Source organism: Thamnophis sirtalis, unplaced genomic scaffold (genome assembly GCF_051295495.1).
Source record: "Thamnophis sirtalis isolate CommonGarterSnake01/CBP01778 unplaced genomic scaffold, rThaSir2_p1.2 scaffold_7, whole genome shotgun sequence".
In the NCBI taxonomy this organism is placed as follows: Eukaryota; Metazoa; Chordata; class Lepidosauria; order Squamata; family Natricidae; genus Thamnophis; species Thamnophis sirtalis.
Window position 1 is genome coordinate 41,360,150 of NW_028261387.1, and position 25,443 is coordinate 41,385,592.

Here is a 25,443-nt window from a genome sequence, read left to right on the forward strand (position 1 = left end):
CCCACAATGTCTGAAGGCAAGCCGTTCCACTGGTTAATTGTCCTCACTGTTAGGAAGTTTTTCCTTAATTGCTTCTCTCCTTGATTAGTTTCCATCCATTGTTTCTTGTTTTGCCTACAGGTGCTTTGCAAAATAAGTTGACCCCCCCCTCTTCTTTGTGGCAGCTCCTCAAATACTGGAATACTGCTATCATGTCACCTCTAGTCCTTCTTTTCTCTAGACCCGCCATGCCCAATTCTTGCAACAGTTCTTCATGTTTTTGTCTCTAGGCCTTTAATCATCTTAGTTGCTTTTCTTTGTACTTTTTCCAAAGTCTCAACATCTCAACAACCCTACATGAAACTATAGAGCATCACAGCATATCAAAAAGCAATCCAGGATGAATTTAGCTTCAGGGAAAAGTGTATTTTCTTTATTTCAAAATAGCCCCCAACTTTTCAGTCTAGTAATTAAAAAGAAGGAATTCTCTTTTTTTTCACAAAGTAACCATAAACCTTCCAAAAATGAACAACTACATCTAACAAATCTACTGAAGCTTTCTTTAGACGTTCAGTTGGTGATGGCAAGTCATGGGCCCATATTACTGGAGAGAGAAACAAGGTAGCTAAAGCTACAATATGTTGCCAAAGTAAAAACAGAAGGAGATTTAGTGTGGTATTGGGAATTCAGTGATCTTTCAGATATAGGTAGAGACATACTGAATTCATATTTCACCTGAAATAGTGTTCAACTTTCCCCCCCCCCCCGTGTCAGTGGTGAAATTCAAATTTCGGTTCTGTGGGCGTGGCTTGGTCGGCATGGCAGGAGAAGGACTTACTGCAAAATCCCCATTCCCACCCCACTTGGGGGCTAGCCAGAGGTGGTATTTGCCAGTTCTCAAACTACTCAAAATTTCCGCTACTGGTTCTTCAGAATCTGTCAGAATCTGCTGAATTTCACCCCTGCCCACTGTGTACAATCTTGGTAGCCTCGGCCATCTGTCATAGTTACTCTCTGGCTCAAAAGAGCTCTGGTGTTTTGGCCCATGACAACTTACCGTATTTTTGGAGTATAAGACACACCCTTTTCCCTCAAAAAAGAGGATTAAAATCTGGGTGCATCTTATACACTGAATACAGCATTTTTGGCCTACCGAAACCCCGCCCCCTTTACAAAAATGGCCATGCAGAGAGTTTGGGAGGCTTGCAAAGTCCTCCTGGGGGCTGGGGAGGGCAAAAATGAGAGCATTCTACAAGGCTCCAAAAGCCTCTGCATGCCTTTTTTTTCCAAATACGGCCCATTTTTGCGAAAAACATGCCGTTTTTTGCTTGTTTTTGCCCCCCCCAACCCCCAGGAGCACTCTACAAGCCTCCCAAAGCTCTGCATGCCCCCCTATTTTTTTTTTTGCAAAAAAACGAGGTGTGCAGAGGGTTGGGAGGCATGCAGACTGCAAAAAATTTTTTTTAAAAATGTACCTTTTCAAAATCATGGTGTGTCTTATACTCCGGTGGGTCTTATAGTCTAAAAATACAGTATATTGGCATTCATCACTATTCTTTTTACGTTGGCAATCCATCCTACTAACTTGTTCCAGCTAGCATATTTTAGCTTGAAAGTGGTGTTAACAAGCCAATAGAAAGCTTGGGGTTATTTGGTGAAATAACAGGAAAGAGAAGACTTTGGGCCTTCCAACCTGGAGTTTGGAAGAATTAAAAAGACTTTAGAACAGAGGTGGGCTTCAGGGAGGAGCCAACGTCGCAACAATACATCGTGCGGACTTGACAGTCCAAGTCCGCCAATGACACTTTTTCCCCTGGACGGTCCGGTAGGACCTAAACCGTCCCAAAGAGATGGTGACTAGGAAGACAAAACCTTGCTGGTCACAGGGACATCGCAAAGTCCCTGGTCGACCCAAGGAAAGCGCTTCCAACCGGCAACAAACAGGCGGCCCCCAGGCTGACATAGTCAGAGACGACTCCGGAAGGAAAGAAGAAGTGAAAGTGTTCTATCTGGTGAGTTTTTTTTTTTACTTTCAGAAGATTGCCCTAAGAATTTTTTTTCCTTTAAAGATATTAGTCCTCTAAGTAAGAATAAAGCGGCGAATTTAATTTTTATTGGACTGTTTTAGAAAATTCTTTACTTTTGCTTGCTGTGGATTGAAGTGATTGCAATGTTTCCTGTTTCTCCACCTGAAGTGAATGGACTGATTTTTTCTTTCCTTATTTTTTACTACCTTAATTCTTTTGGTTTAAACTAAAAAAAAAATATTTTAACAAATTCCTCCTTTTACTTGTTATAAAAGCATATTAAAGATACTTGAAGAAAAGGTATATATACATATACACATACACATACACATACACACACACACACACACACACACACACACACACACACACACACACACACACACACACATATATATATATATATATATATATATATATATATATATTAGATTTTTACAACCCCCAGTATGCCCAAATATGGGAGGAGGATCACTACTTCCATTCTCTGTCCTTCGGCTCGTCCCAAGAGACCATCCAGGCAGAAACCCAATATTTTTATTGTTGCCTTTTTGTTATATACATAAATACAACAAATGTGTGTGTGTGTGTGTGTGTGTGTATTGTAACTCTAAATAGATACCTATCACCCTGGCTTAGCTGATAAGGAGTCGAACTCTGTGGCTTAATGGTTAACACATCTGCCTAAGATGCAATACAGCACAGGTTCGAATCCCAGTAAGGGTATGGCTAGCTGATAAGAGCTAAATAGCTTGAAATAGATCTATACTAGTCTCCCTTTATTTATTTATCAGCATAAATACAACACAAAATGTAACAAAGGCAACAGTAAAAATATTGGGTTTCTGTCTGGATGGTCTCTTGTGATGAGCCGATGAACAGAGAATGGAAGTAGTGAACTTCCTCCCATATTTGGGCATACCGGGGGTTGTAACACACTCTCTCTCTCCCTCCCTCTCTCTCTCTCTCTCTCTCTCTCTCTCTCTCTCTGTGTGTGTGTGTGTGTGTGTGTGTATGCATGCATGCATACATACATACATACATACATACATACATATATATATAAAGTTGAATCTGCCAGTCGGAAGCCTGAGCCTGAAGTTTTTTTTCCTGAAACAATGTATCCTTTGTTCACTCCTACTTGACTTCACTGATTTTGCAAAGAAAGGGTTTGGAGCTTGTTTATAAAACCTGATAAAGACTCAAGAGCACGAACAGTGCTTTGCAGGTGCGTTTGGAAAATATTTTGGCAAAAGAAGGAAAAGGAAAGAAAAAGGCAAGAACCCTTCTACTTTGAAAACTACAAAAGAACTTATGCTTAAATATAGATATATTCTCCAAGAAACTTTCCCTTTTTGACAGGCTAGAGTGGCAGAGATTATCAGATTCTTTCTTTTTCTTTACATCTCTTTTCTTTTGGAAAAATGGATTAATATTCAGATGAGGAAAACTTAAAAGTTCAAAATATCCTGGATGGACTTCAAAATATCTTAGAAGGATTTGAGAGATTTGACAAGAAATGGGATAGACTATGGGGTATCACAGTAAAAGATTATGGAGTTGGACCCCAAAAAATTAAAGAAGAGAAGGAAAATACAGAAAACAAAGATAAGATAACAGATGAACTTACTAATGGAGAAAATGTGAGTGAAAGTGGAAAGAAGGGAAGCTGAAAAAGTGACTTTGACAATTTGGAGCTTTACCCCAAACTTCAAGATCTAGTAGGGAAAAAAAGAGCAAAAAGAATGGAGTTAAGAAGACAAACCTACCTAGAAAAAAGTTTGATAACCAAAGTTAAGCTTATGTTAATAACAACAAAACTACATGAGAGATCTTCTAAGCTACAAAGTGCGGAGAGAAGTTCAAAACTCTGGAAAGGAGCTGAAAAGAGAATTGCCACAACAGCAGGCGAGAGAAATAAGACCATTCCGCTACTGGAAAGACACTGGTTGATAATGCTAGTTGATGATTAAAAAAAACTAGCCAATTTTTGATGATTAATAAGTAGGGATTTAAGTATCTTGTAGACTGTTTTAGATTATCATTGAATGTTTATTCGTTCACATATAATTTACTATGATATTAATAATTAAATGATAACCTTAATTAAGATAAATAATTGGGCCATAAATTCTAAATTGGGATCTGGTGAAAAGACTTATAAATTTTACTAACAAACCTTTGTCTAGATCTTGTTATGAGGGTAAATTAATCTGGGTCAGAAGAGAGGAGATGTGATACAAACAGTAAACAATTCATTTTTCTTTCTTTTCAACTATAATAACAATAAGGAAATGTTAATGGATACTTTTGGTGATTATTAAGTACAAATGTTAACATGTCTTAGAGTGTTCTAGATTCTAAATGTTTAGTTTGTTAACATGTAATTAATCAAGATAATAACAATGAAATTATAACCTTAATTAGTAAAATAAACTGGATATAAATTGCAATTTGGGGAGTAGGGAAAAGACCTATAAATCTTATTAATAAATTTCTGTTGAGAGCTGGTTATAAAGGTATAACCAGAACCGGTTGTTAAATTATTTGAATTCCACCACTGATTATGGGGTATATTGTATTTCAAAGTATGGATAGAATATCAAAGTGTTCAATAATTTGTTTTCCATAGTGCTGAGGTATGAAGAACTTTCCTAGACTTTCCTTCTTGGAATCACACACTTTATCTTAAGTTGCTATGCTTTCCCATCTAATTCAGTTGAGTTTTCACATTTTGTCTTTATTCCCATTGATATATGATATATTCTTCAAAATTATTTCCATAGTAGCGCTTAGCACTGCTTCTGGATTAGAGACATGCGATCATATATTTCCAGTGAAAGGGGATAAATCTGTTATAAGATACAGCTAAAAAAGAAATATATATTTGATTTGGAAGAAAAATCAATCTAGTTCTGTCTGAGGAAAGACACCATGAAAGCACCATGAATACAGCAAATCAACCATTTCTGAAACACGGTCTAGAATACAACCTGCATCTTTAACAATAGCAGGTAGACTTGCTTTCGGTTTCTGCAATCTTCCTAGAATATATTTAAAGACCATCAACCTTTAATCTTCAACCACCTTATAAAATCTGAGATTCAACAATCTGAGAATCTTGAAAACGTCTGTAGCCTTAGAGTTGACTTAGAACACACATAATTAGCATAATCCCTAAAATATGACATGTTTGCTATTCTAATCTATTTAAATTATTGCCATCCTTATTTTTTATCTCTGCCGAACTGATTTGCCTAAATAAATATATATGCTATTTGTGTTTAGCAAATTAAGGCAAGGTTGATGCAATAGCAAGCCATCCTTTGAATGAAGTTTTCATCCCCTAACACCAGGCATTCTTTTACATTAAGCATAGAGAGGAGAGCTGTTTTTATTGGAACCCAATAAAACATGAAATCATACATCTGTTTTGTACAAAATGTGATGATTGGTTTACGTAATTCAGTATTGTCTGTCCTGATAGTGGCTCTTTAAAGTCCAGATGATTTCCAGCAACAAGAGTTTTCAGGCAGGTATGCTAAGAACTAAATCTATGGGTTCCTGAATTCAAAAATTGCATTTAGCACATTTGGTACTTCAGCCCCTGCTAAAAGATAACAAAGGGAAAAATATCTCTGTTATCAAAGTAGTGGCATTTTTAAGTTGCCATCAAAGCAGGAGTGAAATTCAGCAGGTTCTGACAGGCTCTGGAGAACCGGTAGCGGGAATTTTGAGTAGTTCGGAGAACCAGCAAATGCCACCTCTGGATGGTCCCAGAAGTGGGGAAGGAATGGGGATATTGTAATATCCTTCCCCCAGGAGTGAGTAGGGAATGGGGATTTTGCAGTATCCTTCCCCTGCCACACCCACCAAGCCATGCCCACCAAGCCACAGAACCGGTAGTAAACAGTTTTGAATTTCACCACTGCATCAAAGTAATCTCATCTTGGTATCCTGAGGAATTTTATTTATTAGCTTGTATTTGCTCACTGACTAAGTTACCCTTAATGTCATCAATGTAGTCAATGTGCTTCAGCTTTCTGTAACATTTAAACAGATAAATGTCCTGGGCTGAAAAGTTCCTGAAACATCTAACCTTATATACTTCTTGTCCCAGTTTGCACTGCAGCGTCGCTCCTACAGCTTTGATATAAATGAATGAACACAGTGGCTCTAAGCACTTAGCCGACTATGCTAATATTCCTGATCAAATACATTTGAGACCGATTGCAATATTGGAAGGCTCTTGGATTTTTTATTTTCTGTCCCAATATTGTCAGGCTTCTCAGCACTTTTTCCCCAGCTTCACTTGTTAATCCAATGATTCAGCCCAACTGTTTTAATTCTAATACCACCTGCAATTTGCAGAGAGTGGAGATATAGACTTTCAGAATCCTTGATTCTATCCTAATACCCACCCACCATCTTGGCATGAGTCCTTTTGCCAGTACATTAGGCTGATGAGCCAGCTTGGCTCCTTATGTTGGGTGCTTAGTAAACATCTAAAGTGAATAAATTTGCTGCATTTTACAAGGAGTTTGCAGGGATGTAGCCAAATCAATCAAGAAGCAAACAATAAGCCAGGAAAACATCACTATTGCTCCCTAAGAGGTGAAAAATGGGGAAGACTGTGCAGGGCTGCTGGAGGTTCAAGACCATGCTTATGACTTCGTAGCTCATCTGTGTGGTAGACCTGCTGTCAAGAATCAAGCTGCAAGGGAATGTTTTTCTAGGGAAGCAATATCCTAGCACCGTGATGGCCAATCTATAGCACTCACAGAGCCCACTCTGCGGGCACGCCAGCCGTCGCCCCAGCCCATCTCCACTGTGCATACACATGTGGCTACCGCCGGCTAGCTGGTCTTTGTGTCTCTGCTACGTATGGGCAGATGTGGCAGGGGCATGCAGCATGTATGCATACGCGGGAGGCCTGCATGTGAAGGGGGCACTTGCATTGCATTTTGGGGCCTCACACGCCGCCGTGCCCTGTTTTGGGCCTGGAAAGCGTCTTGCACTAACCTGGAAGTCAAAAAGGGGGGCTGGGGCCCTGCATTAGGGCCCCCTCCCATGTCCCATTTTGGGCCTGGATAGCCTCCTGCACCATCCTGGAAGCCAAACATGGACAAGGAGGGTCACATGCAGGGGCTTTGTGTGTGCATGTATAGGGCTGAAGGGAGTGGAGGGGGGGTCACGCATGCTTGCGTGGGGTGGGGCACAAGGGGGTGTGTGTCACACACATATCGCATTATGGGTGCATGCATGGGTGCACACACTTTTGACACATGTCAACAAAAACGTTAGCCATTACTGTCCTAGTATATGAAGAGCCAGTATGGTATAAGGGTTAAGAAGATGCTGCCTTAGAAACCAGGGGACGATTTGAGTTCTAGGCTTTCCATTAGGCATGAAAGCCAGTTGAAGAACTTTGGGCATAGTCACTCTTTTTCAGCCCAACCCACATTACAAGATGTTGACATGGGAGAAATAGGAGGCAGGAGTTAGGTTGCCATGAGTTATATATATAACAGCAGGTTAAACATCTGAAATAATTTAGTCAATTTGGTGTAGTGTCTAAAAACCTAGAAGGTTAAGGTGCTGCCTAGAAACCAAGAGATTGTGAGTTCTAGTCCCACTTTAGGCATGAAAGATGGCTGTATGACTTTCATCCAATCACTCACTCTCAGCCCAGTCCACCTCACAGGGTTGTTGTGGGACAAATACGAGGAGGAAAGAGTATTAGGTTTGCTGCCTTCAGCTACTTATAAAGTAATAAAGGTAGAATAAAAGTCAAATAAATAATAAACATCTAGAGTACCACTAGCACACCATCAGGATTGTCAAAATTGCCATCAATCAATTCCAAAAGCAAAATTTACTTGGAACAGCTTACATTGCAACAAAACACCATCAAACAACATCTGCCTATTCCGGGCCTTGGGAAGAATTCAATAGGTGGATAAAAATGCCAAATCCAGCCTAAGCATCTGGCTGATTATGCAACCAACAGTAATAATAAGGATGATAACATTTCTAAGGAGACCATTTTGGGGCAAAGTAAAGTAGCAGCCTTTGAAATCATGCACAAATAAAATATGAGATTAGGCGGAGGGAACCAAGGAAAAGGATTGCTGGGATATTACCCTCCCCCCCTCCTTTCTACAAGGTACTTGGGATGCCTTTATTGTCAATAGAGGGCTTTTCCCCTTAGTCCATTTCAAAGCTAATTGAAATAGCTTTTATTATATTTTAATATCTTGTCTCAACACGTCCTACTCCCTCCCGGCTTTAAAAGATCCTGGAAGTTAAGCAGACTTGTTTCAAGAATGGGGCTGTAGGTGTCATTGGGAAATTGAAAAAAATAGCCTAGAGAAAGGCAGTGGCAAATCAATACCAAGAAACTACATACATGTGTCAATCAGAGGTGGTATTCAGCCAATTCTGACCAGTTCTGGTGAACCGGTAGCAGAAATTTTCAGTAGTTCGGTGAACCGGCAAATCTACCTCTGGCTGGCTCTGCCCCCATCTATTCGCTCCCTTCCGAGTCCCAGCTGATTGGCATCCCAGCTGATTGGCTGGGTCCTCTTTTGTTGCCCTGCATGGCAGAACGGAGCTGGAAAGAAGGTTAGTGGGATGGGGAGGGAATGAGGATTTTACAGTATCCCCTGGAGTGGGATACTTCCCCTGGAGTGGGGTGGAAATTGAGATTTTACAGTATCCTTGCCCTGCCACGCCCACCAATCCACACCACACCACACCTACAGAACCGCTAGTAAAAAATGTTGAATCCCACCACTGGACTGTCTGTGAATTATTTTTTGTAATAAATATATATATATTTTTACTGTGAGCGACAGTTCTAGAATAAATGTTTGACAAACAAATTCGGCAGTTAGACCAGATGTGATCAACTGGAACAGCTGGGCCTATAAGCTTTTGGGATGGTAATGAGCTTGTTTGTGCCTCATGCCACTATAGGTTATAACTCCCTTAAGCCAGTAGTTCCAACATATTTTGATTGGTAGTTGTAAAATGTGCTTCCTTCCCCAACAGCAAGCTATGGAGAACCCTCCAAAAATTACCAGAATATTTTCTAATGGGAAGTAAAGAAGAACAGCATGGTTCCTTTTCTATATTCTAAAAAAATCTTTAATACATAGGATTACTATTGGTAGGAAAGGGTTCAACCTACCAGATCTTTCCTCCCATGCATTTTTGTCTCTTTTGGCAATAGCTGGTTTCTAGGGCTTTATTTTTTAGTGTTTTTTTTACTGCATGTAGATGTGTGTTTGTGTGGGTAGGTGTATTCATGTGTAAAATGCTTTTGACATAAGATCAGAAAGTGAAGTACATAAACGACAATAGTTCCTGAAGTTGTTAAAGGTGGCAGGTTTAACTCTTGTGTGTCCTGGGACAGCTTGGGATCCCATGGCATCCATAGCAATCATGGCTTGCTACAGTTGATCTCAGCCCCAGCTCCCAAGAATGGGCATACACTGAACCCATTTTTTACTTTAGAAACCATGAGATGCAATCTGGATAAGAAAGATGTTATCATTTAACCTCTACTACAGATAATTTTCTTATCAATTTGCAGGTTCTGAGGGCAATGAATCTATTATAAGGGCACTTGAAAAATTTCCTGACATTTGATGGACAGCCCCGCCTCAAGTGAGACCGAAACATTTGGACAAGGGTCCCTGTGCCACCTCTTTTCAGTTGTGAACCTGGTTCCCAGGGGACTATAGGAACTAGTGAAGATGGCCTAGCGATGGCTTCATAAGACCAGAAGAAAATGGTTTTACACAGGTATGATTCCTTATTTGGACTTGGTGGCGATATGATAGCAAGGTATGGGTTTTCTGTATTTATTGCATTTTCAGATTCCTACCCTGTAGCCTTGTTCAGGGTAAGCTAATCCCTTTTGGAAAAAGGATGGAAAAGACAGAACATCTGCAGGGGCTATGATGTTATTACAGATTTGTTTGCAGATAAAATCACATACATTCACTTAAGATCAAACGAGTTGGGCAACATCTTGCAGTATTACCTGGAATTCTTTGAACCTATAGAACCTATATAGATGGGTTTAAATTATTCACATTTCTTTGAAGCAGGGGAGGTACTTCCTGTGTCGAGAAGGGTGCAATTCACCCTCTCTTCAAAAAGCCATCACTCAATCAAACCCTATTGGACAACTTCCATCCTGTCTGTACCATTCTGTTTTTGGGAAGTTGGTGGAGGAATTTGCTAGAGATATTAGAAAAGGCAGGTTATCTGGGCCTTTTTCAGTCAAGATTGAGACCTAGCAAGAGGAAGGGGAACATTGTCATTCTGATGGGAGCACTTTTGTTAGGATCTGGATGGGTGTGCATGTGTTTTATTCCATCTCTCAGTAGTATTGTTGACCTTATCTTACTGCTGGTAGCACTTTTTTTAAAAATAGTAGATTCATTTTTATTGGAGAAAGAGCAACCAAACCTTCAGATGCTTCATGTAGGATGCCACAGTGTTTGGTTTTGTACCTAAGATGAATGGGACAAGATAATTAATAACTATACAGGGCAATGTCAATGATATATCGCCAATGCAGGCCAAGTCAGATGTGTTGTAGGAGACTTACTACTACAAATGGGAACTTAAAAATGGACTAAACCATATCAGGTTAAAACGGCTGAATATCCGTAAAAATTCAGCCTAGGACATGTCAGTTCCAAGCTTAGCTCTAAATGAATCCATGTTGCCTCTGAAGGAATTCTATGACGTGCTGGTCCTCCCTGACTCACAGCTCCTATTTGAACAACAGGGGGAGGCCCCAGCTAGGAGGCTTTTCCCAGCTCCAGCTGATGTGCCAGTAATGCCCTGATTTGGAACAGGAGGCCCTGGTGAGAATGAGTGTCATCACTTGATTGGATTACTGTACAGCAAAACGTTCTACATGAGCCTGCCTTAGAAGCTATAAGGATGCAAAATGCTGGTAGCTGTAGCTATTAGAGCCTGCTGCTGCAAAAACAAACACCTATTATATGGTTGCTGCATTACCAGGAGGTGCCAAGCATTGGCACTGAATGAGATCAATTATTGCTTTCTGCAAAGAATCTGCTTGTCCTGTCAAATCAAGAAAAGGCCTGCCGCTGGGGATTCTCCTCTTCCTCTCCTCCCTCCCCCATCTTGAGAGTTAGGCGGTACATGGCAAAAAGGCAGGCCTTCTTGATAGAGGCGCCAACATAACAAAAAAGAAAGCTGCATCCAGAGATGTGCTTGGGTCTCTCCTGCTGGCTTCCAGGAAAAGCTTTCAAAACCTTTCTTTTCTTCAGGACTTTGAAGCAAAGTCTAGATATTTGCTTCCATTCTTTTGCATTTATAACATTGATGGGTTGTATAAGTGGTATAGGTGGTATGAGTTGATGTGGTTGTTTTTTTTAATGATTACTGATACATACTGGCCAGAGTCTGGAGATTGGGGCAGTTTAGAACTTTTTAAAAATAAAATGAACTAAGTAAATAAAATAAGATGTGATATAGTGCCAAGCATCTTAGAAAACAATCTTCTAAGGCTTCCTCTGAAAAACTAAATTAGTTTTGCTTTTACTGCAGGGTTTGAAACTACAATTGATGTAGTGCAGATCTTTCACCAACCATAGTTCAAGCAAAACATTTAATACTTACAATTAACCACAATACAATCAAATTTCATCATCATTGATTTTAATAACCAATCATTTATGATTCAGAAAATCACATTGTTCATTTCTTGTGTCCCTTCACATGGGGGTGTGTGTAGAAGGGGCACTATCCACAGTCTCCAAAGCCAAGAGCTCAGCCAGTGCCACCATTATTCAGGGGGAATAAAAATCAGCCATCAAAGCCAGGATAATAACTGGGGCACATCAGCAGGGAGCACACAAGAAGGGCATCTACTTGGGACAAGAACAATTTTCTTTCATAGAACACTGTATTATAATTGGCAGTGTTTGCCACAGAGAGTGCAAAAGGCTAGAACACCTAAGGCTCTTTCCAGCAAGGCATCCAGCCCCTTCCTTCTGGGAAAAAAAAAGAGGAGGAAAAAGGCAGGGGGAAGAGAAGGATAAATTCTCACAAACACACATCAATTTATCAGGTTTGTCCATGGCCCAGTAGGTGAAGATCACAAGAAGAACTTTATACATCAAGCTCCTAGGCCACCAGGAGACATTAAATAAATATATACAGGATCTGCAGTTGGCAAAGAGTTTAGTCACCCATTTTCACTTTAGTTGTCTGCAAAATACAAGAAAAGCAAAAGATCAGGAAAATACTTTATGGATTACGTATTGCTATGTCAAGTTTTGTGTAGTGGTTGGACTAATAACAAGGAAGTCTGAGTACCAGTCCTCCCATGAACTTGAGCCAAATTGGTGATTTTGAACCAGTCACTCTCTCTCAGTCTAAGAAAGAAGGTATCAGTAAATTATTTCTGAAAACGCTACCAGGAAACTTTATGTAGTCACCAGAAATCAGAGTTGACTCAACGGACCATAAATAGCAACATCCTTTCTAAAACTATTCCTTAAACATAATTCCAAAATTCATTAAATTGGGGGTGGGGGGGTGGGAAGAGGACAGCTTTCCTCAGCCCCCTTACTTATGTTCTGAGTGATCAATTTCTCAATGCCAGCCATGACAGTTATGACTATTCTATTTCCTCACATATAATCAAGTAACAGATTTGTTTATGTGCAGTAATGTGGGGCTATTTAAAAACAAATATTACAAATCTATCTGTTTGTGATCATGAGAAAACATAACAGTCTTGGATTAGAGTAAGGAGCACTAGGAAAAAAAACCCAGGAGGATGAAATGAAAAATTCAGATCAGTGCTCTGATGTAAATGGAAGAATCTCCCTGGAGAAAATGGGTTGAAGCTATACAATCTTACTAAAACCTACTGAAAAGTTAATTTCTTGTCTCTTTCCAACTTTTGGAAGTTGGTGCCCCTAAATTCACAGAAATATCGGGAATTGCTCTTTACTGTATTAATATAACTGCCTGGGAAACTGGGATTGTAGGAAAATTTAGGAAAACAGGGATTGTAAATTTATTAGGGCTTTGTTGAAAAATAACTTTTTGCTTCTATACGAAAAGTTATAACAAGCAGACTATCTCATGGGGAGAAAAATAAGAGTGGCTTACCTGCAGGATTGCTACAATGACTCCAAAGAGTCCGATGGCACTGCCAAAGATTTCCACAATTAGGATCTTGACAAAGAGGCTGGCATTCTGGGCATCTGCTAGTGCAGCACCACTTCCCACAATGCCCACACATACACCACAGCAGAGATTGCAAAATCCTACGGTCAAACCTGCCCCAAACATGCAGAAACCTACAAAGAGAAAACGGCATTAGGAACAGGCAGTATCCAATAGCATTTTCAAATTGTCAAGCTTTCAGGACTTTTCCTTGAGAATAGTGGAGTAAAAACATGATCTGAATGTCCACTTCATACATGAAAACCTTGCCTCTGAGGTTTGCCATAAGAACATTACTGCTAATATGGTGGTTTTGAACCATACAAATACAGCACACATATTATTCTGATCTCTTCAATGGTAATCTTATAAGCCATGGTGACACAGTGGTTAGAATGCAGTGTTGCTGGCTAACTCACTGCTCACTCCAGGAATTTGATCCTGAATGGCTCAAGGTTGACTTAGCCTTCCATCCTTCCAAGGTCAGTAAAATGAGGACCCAGATTGTTGGGGGCAATATATTAACTCTGTAAACCTCTTAAAGAGAACTGAAAAGCACTGTGAAGCAGTATATAACTCTAAGTGCTATTGCTATTGCTATAAGTGTCCAATCCAAGAAGACAGCACATTAGAAATTACTAGTGCAACATGCACAATCCATTTGATGGTTTTTTTCCAGATTCAATCCCTTATAAGGTTGAGAAAGATTTGAAATCCTGAAGACTAATATAGACCATAATGAGAAAATTTGATGGTCTTATAAACTCATTTGATTAGACTCCCACAAGTAAAAAGATAAACTAGTTAAGATATGAGTTGTCACGGTTATAGTTCATGCATTAATCATAGGGCATCATGCTTCCTATGCTTATAGAGATAATAGCATGATTTAGCGATGGCATTTCTTAAGTAACTAGGAATCCATGATGCTCCTACAAAGGTAAGAGCTGTTTTCCTACCCCCCCCCTACAAATATAGCCTACCTGCATGATAGTTCCGGGGACCAATTTGCTCAGGGGTTCTACCACTAAATTGCTGCAAGGAAAAAAAGTATTTTATGAAACAAAAACACTTTTCCAAACAGATTAGAATAATATCTCCCACCAGAAGGAATAGATATAGCAATTATAACCAACCCCATGAGACAAAAGCCAGGTCTGATACATGCCCTTCCTTCTATCCCCAGTGGGGTGGCCCCTCAAAAACCTGGTTCAGATCTATGGTGAATATGAATTCCCCAACGCTTCCAATTTTCCACCTAGGAAAGGCAGATTAAATTCTACCAGCACCATAACCTTGAAAATTCCACTACCGATCCAGACATAGGATCAAGCATCACAGGTAAGGGAAGCTGCTACAAAGCAGGAAGAAGGCAGGCAGAGTAGCAGGAAGCCCAACTGATGCTCAAAGCCCAAACACAAATAGGATACTAGCCCTGGCATTAGGATTTACCAAAACTAATTTCTTTTTAAAAATGGGGCAACGGCAGACCGTTTAGGATAGGTTAACTCTTAGTAATGGAGAACTTTTGAACAAGTGTTTATAACTTTTGATAATTAGATAGTTTTGATAGTTGATATCTTTTGGACTAATATTTACTTAGGACTGTCTATGGAGATTTATTAGGGACAGATAAAAGAGAATCTGCTCATAAATGTAATATTTTTTGCAATATTATAATATTTTGCAATATTAATTTTTAATACCAGTTTCTCTTTCATTTGCAATGGAGATCACTAATCTTGACAACACTGTCCAGTGTTTTAAAAGCATCTGGCCAAGCTTTTATACTCACTGATGATTAGAGAGGTTACCTTAAAAGCTTGAGCCATGTTTGCTATTTGCTATCTGCAATTATTAACTATTTAGCACAACACTAGAAATCTATTGATTGACTTGATCTGTATTTTGGTTTGGAATACTATAATCTACTTGGTTTTCTTCACAGGAAATAAATGGATGAGGTTAACATCAAATCAGACATATCTGAAAAATGGTACAGTCAACTTTAGCCAAAAAATATATCCCTCTTATACAAAATAGTTAATACCTCGGCCATGTTGGTAATCACAATAGCCATGATGATTCCATAGATGGCCACAGCTTCACAAAAGATTATACTGCAAGCAGAAAGAAGAGTTTAGCAGTTGAAGTGGAAAAAGAAAAAAATGGCTATCTTCCCCAGATTATATCATTATTTGACCCTCTACTTTTCTAAAAGAAAAAAAAAAGAAGGAAAAGAAAGAAGAAAGAAATGATTTTTGTGCCCCAATGCTAATGTTCTTTCCTAGATGCCATGGTGACAATAGGATATACTGTGCTGCTGGATATTGTATCACAAAGAATCTTATTACCAGCTTCAATCTGTATATGCTTACATCATGGTTTTGGGGTAGGGTTTGTGTTTGTGTGTGTGGGGGTGTCACTGAAACGAACATTTTTTTCCTTTAAAGAGCTTTGTTCAAATAAATGCCCCAATGATTTAATTCCACTGCTCTCTGGAGAATAACACTGTCCTGATGTCCTGGTGACTTTTGTAATTTTCAGTACATCTGTAATACAAATGGAGAAAAGAGTTTTACTCACCTGACCAAATTTTTGGTTTTGATCCTAGGTGCTTTGACACCACCTCCAATGATGCTGGATCCAGTGATGTAAATGCCCCTAAAAACATAAGGATTAGATAGACAGCCTTCACCATGTTGCACAGATAATTTGGAATCAGTGCCAGTAGATGGCAAATAGTTTCTTCAGATTATGCCTGTAGTATTTATTCATAAAACTCTTTATGCCCATCTGAATTTGTCTTTCAATTTCGCAAGACAAAGTATCTTATATGGGCCCTCAATTCTTTCCAAGCAAAAATTAATGTGGTTTGAAGCTACTTAGTTTCATGTACCATTTTAATATCAGTAAGTGAACTCAAAAGCAGAGGTCAGCCGTACTTGCCAGTTAGTAATGAGAAGAGGATATGAAGAAAAAGATACTCACCATGCAGCTCCCACCACTGACAATGAAATGGATAGCCCAATACCCAGGTTAGACCACATATATGGAGAAGTCTCTGTCAGGAACCTATACATAGAAAAAGATCTTAAAATATGCCATTCCCACCCATCATACCATTTTCCCGAAAATAAAACAGTGCCTTATTTTCTTTTGAAACCCCCCCCCCCCAGAGGAGGGCTTATTTTAGCACATGCGCTCAAAAGCCCGATTGGGCTTATTATCCGGGAATGTTTTATTTTCAGGCAAAGAGGGTAGTATGTGAAATCACTGTTCTCACAAAAGAGGAAAAGGAGGAATCCTAGTTAAAAACACTGGGAAAAGACATTATAGTTGTAGCTTGGCTGTTCCATTTCAATGCACAAAAAATTACCTTTTCATTCATGCAAGCAGTGAGAAATTTTTTTATTTATGAATGAGACAGAAAAAAACTATAAGAAAGTTGTGCTGAAGCTGGCATAGTAATAGATAAAAGCTCATGAAAGCAGTGAACTTGTTTGATCCATCACCTAACAGGACACCTGCAAATCAGCTCCAGAATTATATTCTGTTTCCCACTTTTGCTAATTCTGGGACTGGCAGATTTATATTCTAAGGGTTTTTCTGGATTCTAATCATCCTGGATTCTTGAGCATACATGAAAGATTCAGTCAATAAATGTTAGAGTAGTAAAGGCTTAGGAGTAGAAAGAGTTAGAAGCTGTAAATAAATTGAAATATATTCACTTTTATTACAATAATACAGGTATAGCTATTTGTTTTGGTCAAAAGTTCTTAATGGAATCAAGAAGATTATATGGAATTTACCCTGTAGCTAGTTTATTTCTGCATTTCCAAACATAAATTTATGTAGAATAGAGTAGAATAGCTTTATTGACAACTCTGATTAGATACACAAGGGATTACTCTTTGATGTATAAGTTCTCAGTATACATGCAAAACAACAAAGTGATAATAATCACAATAACAAAGGATAATAATCATAATAATGATACACATAGAGAAGGTAGTGGAACAGATGAGAAGGATAAAAATGATACAGCCATACTATATGGTTAATCTACTTAGACATAAGACAGAACTGTGTAAATAATGTGTTCAGCAGAGTGATGGCAAGGAAAAAAACTATCTCTGTGTCTAGTTGTTTTGGCATGCAATGCTCTGTAGCAACATCCTAAGGAGAAGATTTGAAACACTTTATGTCCAGGATGCAGGATAAGACATTAATTCCATTTCTCTTAGCTGCCAGTTTTGCCATTGCAAAAAACTTGGTAAACAAAAATATATCTTCCTCTGAATCAGTAGTATGTAAAAATGAGATACACTGCATTGACTGAAATTAACAGCAAAGATGTAGAACCTTATAATCAAAGGCCATTTTATTCTTTTCTAACCTGCATTTCATAGTTTTAATAATATTTTTTTCATGATAGTTTATCTTATTTTATTCAAGTACATTTTGGAGAGGAAATACTAAATGTGTATTTAAAAAATTTCTCCTTAGGTTTACCTATTCATGTATATAGTCTCCCAATGCCCTTTTTTACTTTAATTCCCCCTTTTCCTGATTCTATTAATTACATTATAATTAAGAATTATTATAATTTACATTATTAAAACATTACTAAAGAAGAATGCAAATCCTCCTATTTTGTATATTCTTTTCTGATCTTTAATGAATTTAATAAAATTGTTGTGGGACAAGGCACCAACACTGAATGGCTTGTAAACCTTACCTAGCCAAGCATAAGGACAAGCTATTCAAAAATATTAATAAAAGGTTAGGGTGCCAATTGACGAGTGGGCAAAATGATGCTATTAGCAGAACTGATTAGTAAAAGTGAACTGTGCCATTAATATTGCTGTCAAGAACTGCAGTGTGGATGCAAACAGGCCAAGCTTTGCTTACTCATCTTTGGGGTGCAGCACTGCCAGATCTTCAGGAATCCATAATCCAAGAACTTGTGAGATACACTGGCCAATTACTCTTAATCTCCATAGCACCTTTCCTGAGCCATCATGAAGCATATTCATAAGCTGTTTCCCCCCCTTACTACTTCAATCCCCGTTTGGGAAGAAAGGGACAACTTACCATGCTACATCGAAGCGAAAGCCCAGGTCAAATATTGTATAGCAGATTCCTGAAAAACAAAAGCAAAGTTGAATGTTTCAACTTTGAAAGTTGAAGTTAGTCCCTATTTTTCAATGCCTGAAACTGTGATGGTACAAGTATCAAAATCATCATTCTCAGAACAGACAAATAATATCAAGTCTCCATAGGGAAAAAAATAAAAATATCTGGGTTTCTCGTATAATCTCTTCATTCAATTTACACCATAAATCTTCATATAAAGCCAAATTACTTTTCAGGACAAAACTTTCTACTTATAAATGGGTGGGATGAGCACAGACCAATTGTTGAAGACCAAATATACCAAATATCATACACTATAGCTAGGTGGGGGGGGGGGGAGTCATATATGCTCAGAGTAGAATTTTCAGAAAAATGAACACTTCACAAAATTAGTTAATGACACACTTATGGGAAATATGTATCAGCATATACTAATAGAATATGACAACATAGTCACGGGATACAAGTATTCCATCTCATTTGTGAATAGTCCCAAGCAGACTTTTTCCACAAAGAATCGAATAATTTGAGAAGAAAAAAAATTAAAGGGTGGCTTAACAAGACTCCCTAAAATATAAAGGAGGAATAACCTCTTGAACCAATAAAGCAAGCTTACATTGATTTCTACAATTAATTCCTTAAGAAAGAAAACAGAGATAGCATTACAAAATATGTATGCATTAATTCATACTTTAATCTTTCTATTTAGAGTCTAATTTGGGTGGCTATAGGTATCAAATCAATTCACAAGAGTTTGCATAATTCCCATTCCTGGATATTAAAACCACAGCATAACCACCAAAAACAGGAATCTAGACATATCCCTTTATACGTTGAAAAGAGAATGAGGAAGTCAGTCATGAAACTGGAAATAACAATCAGAAACACCTTGAGTCTCTGTGCAGAATAGGGTCACAGTTATATTACTATAAATAAAACCTCCTTTAAAGATACATAACTTCTCCCAAGTGACAATCTTAGCTTCAAGCCATGCAAACTCCATATCCTTTACACATCTAAATTTAAAATATACCTTAATAGGTTTGTCAGGAAAACAGAGGTCAACATTTTTTTTCTTTCAAGTACTGGTAGCTTGCAATCTATGGGTAAAAATTGGAGGCTACTAGATATAAGCATAGCTTTTTGCACCCGATGCTTAAGTAATATAAATAGAGGCTCTTTTGTAGTTACTAAAAATGTAGATTTTGGGCAGAAATATGGAACAAGTGTTTCCCTACTTCCAATTACCGCATTTTCCGGAGTATAAGAGCACCTTTTTTCCCTCAAAAAAGAGGGCAAAAATCTGGGTGCGTCTTTTACACTGAATACAGCATTTTTGGCCTACTGAAATCCTGCCCCCTTTGCAAAAATGGACGTGCAGAGGATTTGCGAGGCTTGCAAAGTGCTCCTGAGTGCTGGGGAGGGCAAAAATGAGCAAAAAAATGGGCCGTGTTTGCTCATTTTTGCCCCTACCCCCTGGTACTCCACAAGCCTCCCAAAGCTTCTGCATGCCCCCCCCCTTTTTTTTTTTTTGCAAAAAATGGCCCTATTTTGCTCTTTTGTGGCCCTCCCAGCCTGGAACTATTGTAATAGAAGCTACATGTTTATGTTGTCAGCAGTCCTAGCACATATTGTGCTAAAGCCTTCTCTTTTAATTATCAGAATTAAATTACTAAACCTCATTAGCAATCAGGTATTTATACAGCTGAAGTACCATGAAAAGTCCTGGAACCTTCAAACAAAAACTGCTGTTCGGTTTGGACAAAGGAGACCTGAATTAAATTTCTCTTTACCCTCCCTGCCCCCCAAAAATCAGACAATGACTAGTTTTTGAAGCAAGTAATTTCTTTCACAGTCTAATCTTCCTGATCAAATGTATTTATAATATCTAATCTACATTATGCATTATTTTCCAAATTGGTCCCTACACCAAGTCAACAATGGATTTCTTTGAAGATTTTTTGTAAGATTTTTGCATTCTCTCTAACATATCACTAAACTATCACGACAGAATTCTACTCCAAAGTCTTCTCTTCACATATTTCATACACACTCATGGTTCATATTTTTGCTTAACTATCACTACTGCAATGCGCTCTACATGGGGCAGCCCTTGAAGAGTATTCGGAGACTTCAACTCGTCCAGAACGCAGCCGCGCGAGCGATTGTGGGTGCGCCTCGATACACCCACGTTACACCTATCCTCCGTGAGCTGCACTGGCTACCGATCAGTCTCCGGATACGCTTCAAAGTGCTAGTCGTAACTTATAAAGCCCTTCATGGTATTGGACCTGGGTACTTGAGAGACCGCCTGCTGCCAATTACCTCCCAAAGACCCATTAGATCACACAGGGTCGGCCTCCTCCGGGTTCCGTCTACCAGCCAATGCCACCTGGCCACTACCCGGGGGAGGGCCTTCTCTGTGGCAGCTCCAGCCCTCTGGAACGAACTCCCCGCAGAGATTCGGACCCTCACCTCTCTCCAGGCCTTCCGAAAAGCCGTCAAAACCTGGCTTTGCCGGCAGGCCTGGGGTTGATGAGTTCCCCTCTCCTCTCGACCTGTGTGGTTGTGTGATTCTTGGCTATTTTAACTACTTGTATTGTGTTCTATGTTTCCCTTTCCCCCTTTGAGTTGTTCACTGCCCTGAGTCCCTCCTGGAGAAGGGCGGCATACAAATAAAATAAATCTAAATGTCTTTGAATGCAGCACAATCATTTGGCCATATTTTGGCTAAAATGTATATTATCTTTGAGGATGCCCAAGAAATTATATGAGCATTTTTAAATCCCCAAAACAAGTTGTAATACATCTAAATAGAATAGAATAGAATAGAATAGAATAGAATTCTTTATTGGCCAATTGTGATTGGACACACAAGGAATTTGTCTTTGGTGCATGCAAAGACTTTATAGGAGAGAAAAACATCCCTATCATTAATCACAAAAAAGATATTATTCAGAAAACACATACATTTTAAACTGGCAAAATAAACTTTGCTAAAAAAAACACAGGAATGAAATGAGAATGCATACATGGCCGAGTTGCATAACAGCTTCCTGATATTTATGTATCAAATGAGACCCTGTGGATAAATATGAACACTGGAGAACACTATTTTTATCCTTACTGGGTCTCCTTATTTGCAGGTAACGAAAAGTTATTTTGCACAAGCCAAAACCTCTACTGGGAATTGAACTCACAGAGCTTTGCATTTTACAAGATTATATATAGTACATCAGTTTTTGAAATCATGTAGAATTCTGTACGTGGGGGTATGTCATAAAATAACATTTGCTTCTCTCTATTCTGACAGCTTAAGGGCTGGAATACCGCGTATGTGATTCTGAAAGAGCTTGGTAATTGTTGAAACTGTCGATATTAAAAGGGGAGGAAATTAAATGGCGCATTTAAGGATGCCACTCCCAAAGACTACAGCTAGATTTTCCCCTCATGATTAAGAGATCATAACCAAGTATTCTATAGTAACAGCTGCCCAATTCTTGTACAAAATACCAAGAAAATAGCCAGAATGAAGAAATTTGACTGAATACACTATAGCACAGGTATCAAACTTGTGACTGTTGCCGTCATGTGAAGTTTCACAACTTTTTTCCCCTTCATGTAGCTGGGGTGTGCCTGGCCTGTGCGTGACGCATCTGACCTGCGGGCTGCCAGTTTGACACCCCTGGTACAGTGTTTATTTGCTACAGTTGCATACTATGACTTCTGAAAAACACCCATGTTTCTACATTCTACTTTAATAGAGAAGTAGAAGATTTTTTGTATTTCTCCCTTTGCAAACCACATACACTATAGAAAGGATTTCTATATTTTGATCCACTTCCTCAAACAAAGAAAAGAATTTAATTTTATGATTATCACATCCCTTCCTTATCAATCATTCAGTTTGGTGAACAGCATTTAGCTCAGTGGCATGGATTTCCTAAAACTATTTCAGAATATGAATTCAAGATTCACTGGAAAGAAGACAGGAAGCCACTATAAGACATAAGTTTAACCGAAAAAGGAAGACGCTAACTTCCCCTTTGATATGGAGTGGAAATCATACTAAAAATTATTATTCCTAACCCCCCACAAGTCATCTAAATGAGAAAACAGAACTAAGAGTTTCCCTTGCCTGCTAAGAAGCCAGAGAAATGCATGCAGGAGCGGAAATCTTGGCGGCAAACATCTACAAAGACAGAAATGGAGCAAGGTTAACCAGAGAAGGATATTATGTGTGGGTGATGTTCCCAGCAAAAGCCAGTAAGAAATTTTGATTTCCAAAATAAGCTGTGCCTACTTGCTAAAATGACCTTAATAGGAATACAGAGTTGAGTTAGAAGGTCAAACTTGAGTTTACGGTTTATCATTTCTTAATCCTGACTGAACAAGTCTGAACCACATCAGCCAAACTAATGCAGTAGAAGATCCCAGGTTCATTGCAGGCTCATCATTCTTACTAGGTGAGCTGCTCCAAAAGACTGTTGACAAAACAAACTAAATGAAGTTTACTATGCACACTTTGCATAGGATTACAGCAGTGATAAAATAGAGATTTTACATCACCTAGCAGTGCTATTATTAATAGATCCCAAGAAATCACAGGTACACAGCAAAACGTATATACCATTCAGTTACACAGCAGCTTTACAGTAATGTGTTTGATAATCACCTGCAGAAATGTGGGGTTCTAGCCGCGTTACTGCTGGTTCATTCGTGGGCGCGCTTTGCGTGTGCGTACGCGGAATGTGCACATGCACACTTCAATATAAATTGTTCTGCGCATGTACAGAACTAATGGTGACGGCGTTGACGACCAGGGAACCGGTTTGGATGCGTGGCCAGCCTGGGTTGCTGCTGGTTCTGGAACCCGGGCTGGCATGTCTCTACTGGTTCAGTCTAATTGGGCCGAAAGTCTAATTGGGCCGAACCAGTAGGAACCCACCATTGGCTTAAGTTAAAGCCTAGAGACATGCAAGAGGTTTCTCTGGCAAGGGCAAAATACTTAAAAGTTCTTCTTTATTCTGAATCTCTTATCAATGATAAATCTGGCATAACTCAAAAGAGGAGGGATTTCTTTTTTAAATAAAGGTTTAAAAAGCATTCAATTATACAAGCATTCACCACATCTATTTTGTCTTATTGATAATGGGAGCATATGATAATGATTCCAGTTGCATCTGTATATGCCTTGCTATTGCCTCTATTTTATTTACCAATTAGATTATTTTAGATACCCAATGTTTTAGTAATAATGTTTAACACAAATTTGTTAAGAATGTTCATTAATACAAAACTTTGAATACTAAAGTGCTGGTGGCAAGTGGCAATCTCTTCAGCTTAATGAAAAGCCATTTTGAGGAATTTCCTAATCAAACTTTTGTTTTCGCATTGCTAATATCACATAATAGTTGTCCAATATAACACACATACTCACGGTAAATGCTGTTGAAACCTTTCCATTTTATGAATTTTAGTTCTCAAGTTGCTTCTGATTTTATTACACGTACACTTCAATGAACTAGTTTTTAACTACTAATGTATTCTTGTGAACCAGATTTTGAGCACATGAGAAGGCTGAGATGATGAATGGGCTTCCGTCAGCTGACTGCTGTAGCATTTCCAGTAAATGGAAATGTTTATTTAATTAGAAATAGTATCTAATTAAAATATAATGATTTATAACCTGAATGTTAAATATATAGGATAAATACATGGATAAATTTTTATATGAAATACAACCATGAAATCTCCCTGAACATATATCTCTGTGCCTTATCTCAACCAAAAGATTAAAAATCAACCATCCTTGTTTATACGTAAACAATACTTATACTGCTAGTGGACATTCCGTGTTAATTTTATATCAAAGGTAACTAGGATGAAGCAGTTAAATGTTTTTTTCCATTAAACTTCTTATCCGTGGTTATTTTCCTCTAAAAATACTTCGTTGTAACTTAAAACTGATCAAGCACACACAAGAACTGAACTTGTATTTCAGAGGTTTTCTTAATGCTTTTCTTTCATTCAAAGGGTATACCCTTTGGCACCCAGCAGCATTCATTCAGAATCATTTCAATGGCAAAGCCGCTAAGAAAACTCTCTTGTTTCTCAATTAATCAGAAATGAATTGGGATTATTAGACACGGAAAACATCTTTTAGGTGTCTATTTTTTATTTTGCAATCTCCACCCAGCAGTTTCTAAAATGTAGGATGACATGAGATGGAAAGGCAAAAAAAAAAAAAAAAAAAAAAAAAAAACCACTTCCTGTCGACAAAGGAGAAGTGTTAAAGAGACCCAAACCACGTTCGGGTTCGGACACGGGTTCAAACATTCCTTCCTGCCAGAGGAGGCTATATTCGCATAATTAACCCTAACCCACCCACCTACACCCCGCGCTGCAGAACCGGGCATTCTGAGAGGCGCCTGGGATGCCAGGTTAGCCTCTCCTGCGATCTAGTTGCCTCCGATCGAGGATCAATGATCTCCCACTAACACGCACACGCGCCGACATAAAGAAAGGGGAAGTAAGAATCCGGCAAGGGGAGCGGGCGCCCCCCCCAAAAAAAAAACAGCAACCTTGGAGCCTCTCGCTTCAATCACTAACCGATGCCGGCGATGGCGGCGGCCGCACTCAGCCCCAGTCCCGAATACAGCAACCCGAGTCCGGACATGGCGGAGACAAACCCTGAACGCGGACCGCAGCCGACCAGGAAATCAGCCGACCCTGTGACTGACTAACTGACAGACGGACACCGCACCACGTGAACGGATTCAAGGAGCTACGTGAGCCTCTTGGAGTCGTGGGATTGGTTAATTTCTAAAGAGGACGAAACTACAATCCCCACAGTGCCTCTGTCTAGCATTTTTGCTTTTCCGGCGACTTTCCTATATCGGGATTTGCTGTTGGATGAAAAATTCCCCTACTGACGCAAAGGGGTACCGTGACGTTCTACAGAATAAAGAGCATTGGTGGTTGCGGTTGGCATCCGCAAGAAAGTGGATAATATGATCCATGTGGCTGGTGTTGGGGGGGTATCTCCCCCCCCCTTCCAGCTAGTTAA

General features: G+C 39.0%; 1 protein-coding gene across 2 annotated transcripts; it reads right to left on the reverse strand.

Moving 5' to 3' along the window:
- Positions 1-11,697: 11,697 nt before the first annotated feature.
- Positions 11,698-25,138, reverse strand: ATP6V0B (ATPase H+ transporting V0 subunit b). 2 transcript variants are annotated; one of them, XM_014074120.2, is made up of 8 exons: positions 24,987-25,138; positions 18,333-18,381; positions 16,227-16,310; positions 15,822-15,899; positions 15,286-15,355; positions 14,219-14,270; positions 13,179-13,369; positions 11,698-12,266 (listed from the first exon to the last, which is right to left on the reverse strand). In XM_014074120.2, the coding sequence occupies exons 1-8, from the start codon at positions 25,051-25,053 to the stop codon at positions 12,240-12,242; spliced, it is 618 nt and encodes a 205-aa protein (XP_013929595.1). In that variant the 5' UTR covers positions 25,054-25,138; the 3' UTR covers positions 11,698-12,239. The 2 variants fall into 2 exon arrangements, with proteins under 2 accessions (XP_013929595.1, XP_087575931.1); XM_087719805.1 differs by lacking the exon at positions 24,987-25,138 and adding an exon at positions 23,050-23,068.
- Between the last annotated feature and the right edge of the window lie 305 nt (positions 25,139-25,443).